The 14190-nt window shown below is 30.1% G+C and overlaps 2 protein-coding genes across 10 annotated transcripts in view; one reads left to right on the top strand and one right to left on the bottom strand.

The window, feature by feature from the left end:
- Nucleotides 1-4698, bottom strand: part of LOC145245926 (uncharacterized) — a 472493-nt gene extending 467795 nt beyond the window's left edge. For both annotated transcript variants that reach the window (XM_080107667.1, XM_080107669.1), the window contains exon 1: nucleotides 4306-4698. In XM_080107667.1, the coding sequence (XP_079963793.1) occupies nucleotides 4306-4461 (156 nt within the window). In that variant the 5' untranslated portion in view covers nucleotides 4462-4698. The remainder of the gene's footprint in view (nucleotides 1-4305) is intronic.
- A 415-nt stretch (nucleotides 4699-5113) lies between these two features.
- The window catches only part of LOC145245928 (receptor expression-enhancing protein 1-like), a 251661-nt gene continuing 242584 nt past the window's right edge, over nucleotides 5114-14190 (top strand). For 4 of the 8 annotated variants that reach the window (XR_013863050.1, XM_080107673.1, XM_080107671.1 and 1 more), the window contains exon 1: nucleotides 5114-5635. Coding sequence is in view for 6 of the 8 variants with exons in the window: in XM_080107673.1 (XP_079963799.1) it covers nucleotides 5604-5635 (32 nt within the window). In the remaining 2 variants the exon portion in view is untranslated. The remainder of the gene's footprint in view (nucleotides 5636-14190) is intronic. The other 4 variants (XR_013863049.1, XM_080107672.1, XM_080107670.1 and 1 more) reach the window with 1 other exon arrangement.

Raw genomic sequence — 14190 nt, 5'->3', positions numbered from 1 at the left:
TGATAGTAAAAAAAAAACATTTGTGAGGAATACGCAGACACACACTAAGTAGTCGTATAGTAATATTAAGAGATTTCACAGAAACCCAAAGCGATTCATTTTTTTTTTTTTTTTAAATCTCAGATTTGGAGCATTTCTTTCCTTCCAAGTTTTTATTTATGTATTTTAGATACGTTTCAAGGAAGGGATAGATAAATCCATAAAAAATTTAAACAAACATTTAAAGCATGGACTTATATATTTATTGGCATATATAATTACATAAAATACCCCCTTCCTTCCTTAGATTGGCTGGTTGTTGGGGGTACGTATGTACTTACAGCTGTTATACACACAAAGACAAAAACATTACTGCGATTTCTTTTTGCTTAAATCTCAGAAAAAAAAAAAAACTCGTTCTTAAATACCAGAAAAAAGAAACTCATTTTACATTAAAATAGTGCATTTAATTAAATGAAATCAAAGCGTTTTTCATCGTGATAATTAAAAAAAGAAATCTAGTGTGTGTGTATATATATATATAACAAACACTCGAAATTTATATTAAATAACGGTCGAAGATGGGAGGAAAATAAGAATTTGTGAAATTGCACATTTAGCAATTTCTATTCCAACATGCAACAACCGTTAAGAAAAGAAATAAAGAATTGTTACCTTTCAAAATTAAACGTTTAATTTGTTTGGTAAATCGTAATTTTTTTAAAAAGGAAATATAGTTGGGAAATTAATTAAAAATAAAAACAATTTGAAAATAAAATAAGATACGTATTGAATTCATTTGTGATTTATTTGTGTTAAAATGTCTAATAGAAGTTGAACTGCAAACACTTGTGTCCCCTCGACGTAAATACCCCCGACAAACCCGGCAAGCAGCAAAATCTCACCTCTTCACAGTTGAGATTCTAGATGTAAAAGAGCCTTCTACTCCAGTAGTTTCTTCCCCAGAACCACTGGACTTTGGAATTCCCTTCCGAGTTTCTGCTTCCCCAACTGTACTGACATGCAGAAGTTCAAGTATAACGTGAACCGACATCTTACTGGCCAACTCCCCACATAGTACCCCTGTAGCTTATGTCCCTGATAGTAGCCCCCTACAGCAAAGTGGCAATGAATGTGCCTTGTTTGGGGTGAAATTGCAATAAAAAAAAAAATTTTTAAGTCGGTGCTAGTGCACTTATTGATCCATGCTATTTATTAAAATAGTATTTTCAAGTTTAATTAAAGTTTTAATATCTATATATATTGTAATATATGTACAAAACACCCTCTCCTCCTCATGTTAAGAATGGCTTTCTAAATGTTATTTCAGCACGGATCAATGCACTTAAGTCTTAAGTTGCATAAATATCGATTCTAAGCAAAAAGTAGTCATCTTATTTAACTTAAATAACTAAAGTCGGCTACTTTGTTCAGAATCGGTATTTATGCTACCTTCAAAAGGCTTATTTTCTATATTTACCTTTTTAATGGAACACGCTTCAGACAATAGGTGAAGCCACTTGATGTAAAGAGCTAACAAGAACGAAAGATGATCATTGTAAACTTCTATCAACTATTTCCAACGCAAATAGGTCACAAATGAGTAGGTAAACGAAAATAAGTTGTTTTCAACTAATTTCCCAGCGGTGTTGACTTGAAAATAATTTCTGTCACAAATAGTAATAATAATCGGTATTTGTTTCCGAAATTCATCTTGAGGGGAGTTGTTTTTGTTTTAAACGAAAACTGTCTTTGTGATTCATCATGTACTGGCGTATACGTGACATTGTTTATATTGGAAACACCAGTCGTTACTTATATGATTTGTTTAATACGCAGACTTTGAAGTATTACAAGAATGTAACAGTTGTATTCGCCTTTTCAATGTTTGTCTCCCCACCATTGTTGTGAAAGTAGGGCTACTCTGTGTGTTTGATCTCTCACGTGTCTGTCACGCGTATGCATTTCTAACCAAAAAGATTTGGCAAATGTCCACCTGACCCTATCATATGAATGAAAAAGGTTTGAGTTCTGGTTTTATATGGGAAAGGACGATGCTAGAACAAAAGCTTACAGCTTCTGTTTCCACTTTTTTTTTTTTTTTTTTTTTTTTAATATTTTTTAAAAATATTTTAAACTAGACCAGTGACACCAGAATCGACACTAAATATAACAGAAAATGAATGATGGATAAATTATGTTATTTATGCAGAATAAGGACCGTGCTATTATTTAGAAACTTATTCTTAACATTGAGAAGGGAGGATTTTAGTTAATTTTTTTTTTTTTGTACTTTCACCTAACAATCTAATAAACAAAGGATACTGTAAAAATTGAATTTAACTTAAAAATCATTAAAAAAAAAAAAGCACGGTTCGTATTAAGTACCTTTTTTAAAATAGTATAACCTAGATTATCAATGATACTAGAATCGACAATAAATGCAACACAGAAAACGAATAACGGTTAAATTATTAAAATTGTTATCAGTAGAATGATTTAATAATGAAACAAGTGTTGCTACGTCGATGACACACACACAAACTTATATATATATATATATATATAAATTGAACGGCTTTCAAATAAAAGTTTTAATTAAGAATTTGAAATTTAGTTTAATGACATTAACGCCTAACATACAAACTAAAGCTAAAAGCAAGCACGTATTTTTTTTTTCCTCAAAAGTGTGTCAAAGCAAGACATGAAATGGATTGTACAGACATTACACTAAGCAACAAAAAATGTGACGAAACTTTAACATTAGATTTTATTTGAATAACTAATTTTACATCGTTTTAAGAAAATTTGGTTTTCGTGTAAATATGGTAAAAATTGATATCAATCAAATTTATTATTCAAGTTTTGTTAAGACAAAGTCTACATATGATAAGACGGAGAATGGTAAACGTAGAAAAAAAAAATCGAAGAAATGATTTGCGCGGGAGAAAACAAGAAAATAAGAAACTAAAGAAAAATCGATACAAAATAAAAAATAAAGAGGCTGAATAAAAAAAGAAAATGAGACAAAAAAAAAAGCGAAAGACAAAAGAAAAACCAAGTGTTGGTGCTATGTCAAAGAAAAACGGTACTTAAATTGATTATATATATATATATATATATATATATATATATATATATATATACACACACACACACATATAAAACACGATTGAGATAAGTATGAAAATAAATGCAAAAATATTATGCTTGTTAAATTATTGGTAATAAGATTACTTCATTTATGCTAGAATTGCCACCTTTGTGAATGTGATCATCATCACGTCTATCTTTGTTATAATTTCATTTAACACCCAGCCATGCAATCATGCATTTTAAATCTTTTAGCGTTCGTAATAACAAATATTGGAAATTTGTAATACAGTTAGTAGACTTAAATTCTACTCAACTAATATATAAGGGTTTGTTTCGATATTTTGTACAGGTTCCAAAGTTCGATAAAAAAATTTTTTTTTTTTTTTTAAAGACAAAAAATAAGTAGCAATATGTATCTGAAGAAGATCGCAAGCTACATCGGCCGAAACGTTATGAATATAACAGCCAAGATGAAAATAGCAGATTATATATATATATATATATATATATAAACTATACTAATTAAATAAAATATTAATAACTTATAATCAAACCTTACTACGATAATTTTTTTATATATTATATAATAAAGAATAACATTTTTGAAAACAATGAAAGTTCGTTTCACAAAATTGAAAGTGAGGAAATCTTTGTTGATGAAAAAAAGCAAATAGTTGTAAATATAAGTAGTAAATTGAATTAATGCGGACGTAATTATTTTATTGGTGGTATTACACGATATATATATATATATATATATATATATATATATATATATATATATATATATATTATGCTTTGCTTTAAATGTATATATTTTTTAAATCATTTGTTAGAATTATAACGATTCCTTAGAGAGTGCTTAAACAAAAAAAATCCTTCTCCCAACTTTTTCCCTCCCTGTCAGCAGGCCCGGTTCCTAAAGCAGAAGAGTCTTTGTCAGATTCACCGTATTTTACTTATTAATCAATATTTAATTATACATATGATAAACGAAAATTATATATATATATATATATATATATATATATATATATATATATATATATATATAAGAGAGAGACATGTTTTTAATTATTTATTTATTTTTACTATATTATTCGCATTTCACTTTCTATGGACAATAATCACACAATTACAACGATAATAAACAAATAAAAATGCATACGAACACCGAGACAGAAAAAAAATATATATATAAAAATAATAAATAAATAAATATTCACTTACAGACAATTCCACATTGTTAGTATCCTTGCCTGAGACTGCTCGGACAACACCAGACCGCCATTCCCATTCAGTAATTTTTGTAAGTTTTAATTTTCCAGGGCTAGAAACGCATAGAAATCTTTTCCCGACAATTTCTTCCCGGTATTTATACGCCATTCTTAAATTAGGTATCCATGGTGTCTTTTTTTCGCCATCAGATCAGCAAAAATAGACATAACGATAAAATCTCATGGAATGTCTTCGGCGTAATGTTATGGGGAGTAGGAATACATTCCAAGTGGGTCGGTCGCGAGGTCAGATCCAAAAAGTGCCCTTTTTTCAATAAATAAATAAATAAAAAAATCTCGATTTACTATTATTATTATGATTATTATTATTGCTGATTTTATAGACTTTCAGTATGTCAGGGAACAATAAAATACATTTAAAAATAATTCTAGCTTATAAAACCGATTTTGTAATATTTTTATTGTACTAATTTTAAGCATATGTAGAGAGAGAGAGAGAGAAAGAGAGAGAAAGAAACAGTTTTGATGTCACTTCTCAACTTAAAAATATACTGTTTGTAAAAATAGATATTTCTTAAAAATAACTACTCAAATTATTAAAAAGCATAAAATGTTTAAATAAAATTTAAAATATATAAACAGTTAACTTCTATCGCGACGCGTACGTCGTCTCTTTCTCTTTTTAATTCTATTAAAATGTATTATTTTTGAATAATAATAAGGCATTGCAACACGCGTGTTGTAAGATTCCGCACCCCGTGTTTCAAATAGTCCCTTGTATGTTTCACGATTTTCTTTTAAAATATGCATAAAATAAACGAGCCTGGGAGTGTAAAATCAATTTACAATCACAATCTTTTCAGAAAATGTAGGCAATTACTAATAAATAATCTTAAAGCGGACATTGAGTATGGAAACTGAAATTGAAGAAAGAGGAGAAAGAAACAAAACAACAAATAAAAAATACAACAACAACAGAAGCAGACGACACTTCAACAATATTTTTTCGACGTCCAGTCGTCTTATTTTATTTCTCGCGGCATTTAATTCCCGAGAAATTATTTCGGTTGAAGCGAACTATAAAATAAGCAGAATGCGAGACTAAATTGTCCATTTTTATTTTGACAAGTGAATCTGCGGCTTTTGTCATATGATTGTGACGTCATCGGTCGGCCGCCATGTAACTCAGTAAGAGAGTTTGTCAAGCTCCGACCTTCCACGGGGGAAAAACAACATTTTTAGTCCATTGATCGTGGCGTATATTACATTCGTTGCTCGTAGTGTGTGGATATGGTATCAGCTCTTATATCCCGAATAGTTATGTAAGTATAAGTATTTCCAATCTCTCCATTTCCCTTCTTCTGTCAGGTTCGGTTTTGGAGATAGCCTCAAAAAGGTGTATATATCTCTTTCTTATCTCTCGTGAGAAACATGTAAAAATCAACGTAGAAAAGCTAAATACGCTTTCTTAAAAAGAAATATTGTTTTGTTGTTTTTTTTACAGAAGAAAAACAACGTTTTATTGAATTATAAATGATTATTTGGGCTTTATAGATTAAAAAAAAAAAGTATTTACTTTTAATTTATTTGTTTGTGACTTTTTTCTTTCTACGTCGGATTCACAAAAAAGGTAATATATCAACCGGAAGTTGTTAAATATTTGAAACCGATTCCTTTTTATATATATATACATACATATATAAACTGACGAATTTCCCTAATTTTTATCCTCCTTTATTTTATATTTACAAAATATTACATTTGAAATGTTTCTCTACCTTTTGTAATTAATTGTAAAACGAGGATATATATATATATATATATATATATATATATATATATATATATATATATATATATATAAGAAAAGACCCCTCCAACTAAAAATGGAATTTTGAAAACGATACTCTCTTTAATCATAAATAAGGTTTACTTTTTCTTTTTACAAATACAAAAAAAAGTGCGTATTTTTTTTTTAAGCTAATTCGATTTAAACGTTATATTATCAACAGTCAACACCCAAATAAATATTTAAAATTCCTCTTCTCGGCTTACAAACAAAATGTGATATCTGGCCTGCTTTTTGCCTCGAGAGACAATGAATCTCTCTTGTATGGGGGTTAATGCGCAAGGAATCTCTAATGAGGCGAGGGTTGCGCAAGCTACACCGCATCTCCCATCTTTTGTCCAGTGACAAAAAAATCTATGACTAGAAGCAATACCGGAATACGCAGAGTAAGACTGGTGTTATTTCAAAGTTTTTACACCCCCACTTTCTGCTAAACTAGTTGAGCAATCAAGGCTTGGTAGTTTAGTCTACCCTATTCGCATTCCATAAGCTGGAAGGATCGGATTCATTCATACCTTTGCCAAAGGTATTCATTAGTTTAAGCGATACAGTAATACAAATAAAACGAGGATAATAAAACAAAAACATTACTCGAATTTTAAATATATCTGCTTGTATTTTGTATTTTTGTTAAAAATTTCGAGACTTATGTAGAATACGGATCGTGTTGAAATGTTAAAGTTATTTTTAATATACAGAGGAAAGGGATTTTTTTTTTTTCTTGGGTTTTTAATGTTCTGTATTTTCACCTAACAATTTAATAAACAAAACGTTAAAGTTAAATTTAAAGTTCTATCTAAAAAAATAAATAGCACGGTTCGTATTCTTCATAAGTAACTATCTTTTCGGTGTTGAAAAATGTCAATACAATCACCATGGTTTCGAACAAAGGAAAAGACTAAAAACTTAAAAGGTGTAAGTATTTTTATATGAAAGAAAACAAAAAACTTATCAGATATACGTGTGTGTGTGTGTGTGTGTGTGTGGATTCTCTTTATTGTGAATATTTTTACCTAAACAATATTATGTTCGCGTGGACATAAATTAACGATTATTAGATTCGCAACTGTCAGTCCCGCGCGTTTATTGATGTTTATTCGTTGTGTAGGTTTGCAACGTCCTAATTTCTCTTTTCGACAAAGGAGATACGTCATTCTTTTATACAATACGATTATTATTCGATTCATAGATTTTTTTTCTTTTAAGTTTAAGATGTAACAAACACATCTTCATAAAGATTTAATTTTTATTGATTCTTTGAGGCTTATGCATCTATGTTACCGTGCTACTTTTTTTTAATAGTATTTTCAAGTTAAATTCAAGTTTTAGTCTCTTTTTTAATTAAATTGTTAGGTGAAAGTACAGAATAGTTATAAAACACCCTCTCTCTCCTCTTGTTAAGAACGGCTTTCTAAATAATAACGTTATTATTTCAACACGGTGACTTCTCTGCATAATTACCCATTCTTTTAGTATCAACTCAACAAAACAGACCTACAATATTATTAGAAAAAAAACAAAAAACGAACTCCCCAAGGGCGATGGAAGGTCCCAATTAAAAACTTATTTGAAATAATGTATATAAAATAAATATAAATATATATATATATATATATATATATATATATATATATATATATATATATATATATTAAATCAGATCTTTTAAAAACCACGAATAAAATAGTATGGCAGTATCATTCGAAAAGTGAATTTGGAACGCTGAAACCGTACTTAACTACTTTTTATTATTGTTGAAAACTTTGTGGATTGATATAAGATTAAAAAAATTATTTATTATTTATTCGAAAAAAAAAAAAAGAATTTCCAATATTGTCTTTTGGCGCGTTAAAAGATGTACTGATGATGCCTAAAAATTTTTTTTTAAATAAACCGATTTAAATTTATGTTTGCGCAAAATGAATCTTTATTTATTTATTTTTACATGCAGCCAAACTTCAAAACTAATTTCCACTTTTCGCAACTATCAGTTTGAAGTTCTATTTATTTAAAGTATTTTTCTCTTATTGTTTCTCTAGTTTATTCAATAATGCGAAGGTCATATTCCTTCTGGCTTCATTTCCTTTATAAAGTGTTTAAGGATAACTTCACTTGTAAATTCCACTTGTTCTTTTCGTCAGTGTAACTTTTTGTTTACACTATTTAGTTTCAACTTAACACCTCCTTCACTTTTTTATATTAATTGATTTTTTTTTTCTGAAGTATTGTGTCTCTTTGTTAAATTGTCAAAAACAAAAATCCCTTTTTTTTTTTAATCTTTTACTTTTTTTTTTGTTTGTCTAATTTTCTGTGTGTGTTAATTTGATCGGAGAAATTTCAGAAACTACACCATCAACGTTATCAGATTTAGTGTGCCCCTTCTTCTCCACCGATTGGTGGTAAAAATACAGTCACCAGGGACCTACTGGGTGCATAAAAAAGGGTTATAAAAATTACCCTTTTTATTCTAACCAGTTTTACACACGCACAGGTAGGAATCAAAAGAAAAAAATTTTTGTTGTTATCCTCTCTCCCCGGCAACACCAAGTAGATATTTATTTTGCTTCCCCACGAAAGCAAAATGTGACACAAGGTCGTTTTTAATGTATGTGTAGGTGTGTGTGTGAGGGGGGGGAGAGACAGCTCCCCCAAAAAGGGGCACTCTGGAAGTAGATAAACATAAAACTTGCTTCCATTGACTAAGGAGAAATTGAGCGTAGAACATATACTACACTCTGATTCCGGCTTCTGTAACAGGTAACCCTGTTAGTTTTTTTGTTTTTTATTAAAAAACGAAAATGAAAAAAGATCATCCCATGTATTTGTTCATATGTCGTACGGATGTTTTATTTTTTTTATTTTTAGTTATGACGAAATTACTTTATTAATGATGTCATTGTGCTATTTCATTAAAATAATACTTTTCGAACATTCCATTTTACTCGCCCTCCCTCTCCCTCGCTGATAATTCGCTGTTTACAATAAACAAAACTGAAAAAAAATTGCACCAACTATATTTATATATAACTGGCAGTTCAGCCCGGCTTTGCTCGGGCCCTATGTACTGTTCATAACTTGCCCTACGTGTGAATACACTTTATGTAAGATTTCAAATGTTTAGACCAAGACCGCAGAGATCAATTTTTTTTAACTTTGACCCCAATTTTGACCCCATAACATTTATTTTGGTCTCGAATCAAAATACAAAGTTTTACCCATGTCCAAGTAACCTACATCTAAAATTTCAAGTCTTTAGACACGAAATTAACAAAGGATTTGGGTAGAATCTGCAACTCTTTCAACTTTGACTTCTTGGCAACCAAATTTTCTGATTAAAATTGATTAAAATGCTTGCTGCATGTCTGAATACCAGTTATGTATAAATTTCAAATGTTTAGACTCGAAATTGGCTGAGTAGTTTGCTAGACAGCGCAAAGGTCGAATCTTTTGAACTTTGACCCCTTAGAAGCTCAAATTTTCGACACACACCGATTAAAAAGCTTGCCTTATCTCTGAATACCCATTATGTAAGATTTCAAATGTTTAGACCAGAAATTGGCTGAGTAATTTGGTAGAGACCACAGAGGTCAACTTTTTAAACTTTGACCCCAATTTTGTTCTCATAACATTTATTTTTGGGGGTGCAAATCAAATTAAAAAGTTTGATCCATGTCCAAGTAACCTACATTTAAAATTTCAAGTGTTTAGACCCAAAATTGGCGGAGGAATTTGGTAGAGTTTTCAAAGGTCAAATCGTTGAACTTTGACCCCTTGGCAACCAAATTTTTGGCCGAAAACCGATTAAAAAAAAAAATGTGTGTTCGGTTGAGCATTCGTGTTTACAGTATATTTATATATTTTTTAATCAATTACTACTTATATAGCTATAATTTTTCCTGTTAAAATGTTCAGTTTGTGCATTTCTTTAAATAGTCATTTTGATTTAATATATAAAATACTAGCATGGGTTCCCCGACGTTGCCTGTGTGTATGGAGGTGTATGTTGAGCAAAAAAAAAAAAGTCGTAGTAGGGAGAGGATGACTTTCGAAAATATTGGCGAAAAAAGCGACCCCCCCCCCCGTAGAAAAGTGCCCAGTTGAAGGTGAAGATATTAATGTTTTTAGCCAATTTTTCGATATTTGTCGTCTGAAAGGTCGAACTTCAAAACGATACTGATCTTGTAAAAATCCGTCGCCTCTGTCGAAAGTTTTAGGCAGACATGCAAACATACATACATACATTTATATATTGGTAACTCAAATTTTCGACCTAAACCGATGAAAAAGCTTGCCCTATCTCTGAATACCCTTTATGTAAAATTTCAAATGTTTAGAGCAGAAATTATCTGAGTAATTTGGTAGACCGAAGCGGTAAAAATTTTTTTAACTTTGACCCCTATTATGACCCCTTAACATTTGTTTTGGGCTCAAATCAAGTTATTAAGTTAGATCCATGTCCAGACCCAAAATTGTCGGAGGAGTTTGGTAGAGTTCTTAATGGTCAAATCGTTGAACTTTGACCTCTTAACAGCCAAATTTCTGGTCGAAAACCGATTACAAAGATTTCCCCAAATCTCAATATCATGTATATCAAATTTCGAGTCTGTAGACTGAAAATTGACAGTTATTGTGTAGGGAAATGTACACAGACAAACAGACAGACACTTTCACTTTTATAGATATATAGATTTGTACACTTATTGTGTTATCACATGTATAATTACTTTAGTTTTTACATTTACTGTGTTATTACAAAACAAAAAAATACAGTTGTAACTATTAAATATTAAAAAATTATATAAAATAATACATGAAAACTAAATTATTTTGATTATTAAATAATACAAGGTTTTTTTGCGGGGGGGGGGTAGACGTTTTTGTTTTTTCGTGATGATACAAGTATTATTGTATTTAAAAAAAAAAAAAAAAAAAAAAAAAAAAAAATTTCGTAACAACACAAGAACTGTTAAAACTAATTTTTTTTTTATTCAGTATATGGTTTCATTTTTCATGTGACTCCATTCGGTTGTGTTACATAATCAACCGTGTCTGCTTCCGGTAGTTTGATTTTTTTCGAGCACTGATCTTGAACATTACACATTTAGCAATGTTATCTACCTAATTATGTCACAAATAGTTAAGTCTTCCATGATAACAATGATTTTGGCCATGTTTGTTTTGTCACGTGACATGTGCCGTAAAGACATGGGAAATAGCGAAAATTTATAATTTCTTCAAAAACTATTTTCTTAATTTATACCTTATCGTTTTGCATTGAATTTGGATATTTTCATTACTGCGACATCGAAATTCATTAAATACTGCTTGTTACACTTGAACATGAATATTTCTATTTCCGAATGTCGCTATAATAACGAACAAACAACTAAATTATACTTGAAAGCGTTATTTTTTCTCCAAATAAATATGCGAAAATAAAGATATTCATTTGATTTAAAAAAAAAAAAAAAAGAAAAAAAAAAGTTTCCCAACTCCTTTCTATCTTCCTTAGGAAATCTCATCAGTCTCCCACTGTGTTGATGTATTATTTAAAAAGTTTCCTTTTAATTTTTTTCAAACGCGCATTATTATTGATAATACACTATACATATAAAAATTAAATCGGCTTAAATTTTTATGGTATTTTCCGAGATACCTGTCCATACTAATGCTTAACTCTGTGTTTCCACCTATGTAAACCTTGGGTATCCACCAGATTTGAGAACATAAACATATTTTGCCTTTTTTTTTTGCATTTGTTTTCCATTTATATAAAATCTGAGCCACAGCAACGCATGGGTGGCTGGGTACAGCTAGTTTATTTTATTATTATTAAAGAGCATGAAATTTTCCGTGTGGTCAGATAATGACAGCTGCTTTATTTACATACGAAAAATGATTCCTTAAATATTTGAATTTCATGTAAAAAAATATTTTGTTTTTCTTATTGGGGGGGGGGGGCTGCCCTTTTTCTCTTCCTTGCAACCTCTTTTCCGCGGATGAGACGTTGCGAGTCTGTTTCCACTCTATTTTCATGACAGGTGCTCATCTGCGTTTCAGTCTATAGTCCCTCCCCTCTGCCAAACTCTCATTAAAAAAACACTCTACTGGCTACAACCACTACCAACAATTTCTCCCAATCTCTAAATCTAAATGCAGATTCCATGAACAAAATTTCTTTCCTAGAACTCCCTGGTTGTGGAACTCTGTTCCACTGGCCTGCTTTCCAGCTAACTACAATATGGTCCTCTTCAAGTATAATCTAAACAAGTTCTTGTTGAGCTGTCCCCTTAAATAATCAAATCATACCTGATTTCCACCATGAAGTATTACTACGTTGTTGTCCTGGTAACCACCGTACACTGGTTAATCCTTATCCTCAAGTGGCCTTTATATTAAAAAAAACAAAAAACCCTGCTTTTTAATAATTACTTAATTATAAAAATCAAAACAAAGGTAATGATTACTGGGACAAATTTTGACGGAAATACATTTAGGAAATTGTCAAAAACAATTTATTTTACTTTATTTATTTGTGTTTAAAAAGTTTGAAACCATTTTTTATACTTTGCTGTAAATAGTGAATGAATAAAATAATCCATATTAGACTTTTGAATCTTGATGAATTATGCACATACCCCCGGGATGGAAGCGAGTAACTGCTGAAAATTCAGAAGTATATTCGTCCTTTACTCCTTTTTGTTCCGATTATATACCTTGTTCCTGTCCAGATTCGAACTCCCTACCGCAGATTATTTACAATAACATAAATTGGCTTAAAACTTTTTAAATAATTTTTTTTTTTTTTTTTTTTTTTGTAAGGCAAATAGGTCACAAATGAGTGGGTAAAGTGTTTCCTGTAAAATAATTTATGTCAGTAATAGTAATGATAACAATTATTTTTGTTAGTATTTAAGTCTTTTCCTGGTCTTTTCTTTTTCTAAACAAAAGTACATAATTTCATTGTTTTTTTGTTTTTTGGGGTTTTTTTTTTGTTGCTGTTTTTTCTTTTGTCTTTATTCTCCTCACCTCCAAATAATTCCGTTATATTTCAGTTGTAATAAACGAATAATTTTCAAATACCAAGTTTCATTTGTATATCAAATTGCTTGTTTTATTTATATAATGTCCAAAAACTTCTTACATTCCTATTTCATTCATAGTCTAATAGCAAACTCGCGTGAATCCATATCGCTCACCTACTTTGCACCCCCCCCTCCTTCGCAAAGATAGTTGAAGCCCTTCAGTTTTGTAAATAGCAATCAATAGATCAGGGATCTGTTATTCGCTACTATGACATTTTCTGGAGAGGTCATATGCACTGTTAAGTATTACAAAGCCACTGGCTTAAAGACTATGAACGATTTAATGAGGTCTTTTTTTTTTATCTGTGTTTAAAATATTTTTGCGAGTTCAGATAATTAGGCTGTGAATATATATATATATATATACATATATTTTTCAGCTGTACCTGGTCAGCGATTTTATTTGCATTGTTTTTTTTATTAGACCATTTGTTCCCCCAAATATTTTGTGACCAACAAAAATGTAACTTTGCATTCATCAATATATAGTTATCACTCCTCACCTTTAAAAGATGGTGTCCATATGAAAATAATTCTGACCTCATAAAAGTATTTTTGGAAAGGGATTTAACCATAATCGGTAGTGGTAGAGTAGTTTCTATATCCATCAAAAGAACTGCTGAGCCAGAATAAAATATTGATTCTATAGGAAAAAAGTTATCAATGAGAAAAAAAAAATAGACTGGCTTTACTTTCTGTATTAAATGTTTATTTTGATGCACAATGAGGCGCCTATAGCCCCTCCCTCCTACAAAAACAAAACAAAAAAAGCTGCATTTTAAAAATCTGGTCCTTACCTTGGCATGAATTTTTGTTATTTTTTTAAATTTCTACAATATGATTACTTTATTAATAATGTATTTAAATGTTAGCGTAACCTTATCAAGATTATAGTGTCTGAAAATTCAGGATGGAGCGCATGTAGCCGTTGAAAAAAAGTCTA

Source organism: Euprymna scolopes, chromosome 23 (assembly GCF_053919585.1).
Source record: "Euprymna scolopes isolate OS-2025 chromosome 23, ASM5391958v1, whole genome shotgun sequence".
Taxonomy (NCBI): Eukaryota; Metazoa; Mollusca; class Cephalopoda; order Sepiida; family Sepiolidae; genus Euprymna; species Euprymna scolopes.
The sequence above is the reverse complement of the archived record's forward strand: the minus strand, read 5'-3'. Positions and strand labels throughout refer to the sequence as shown.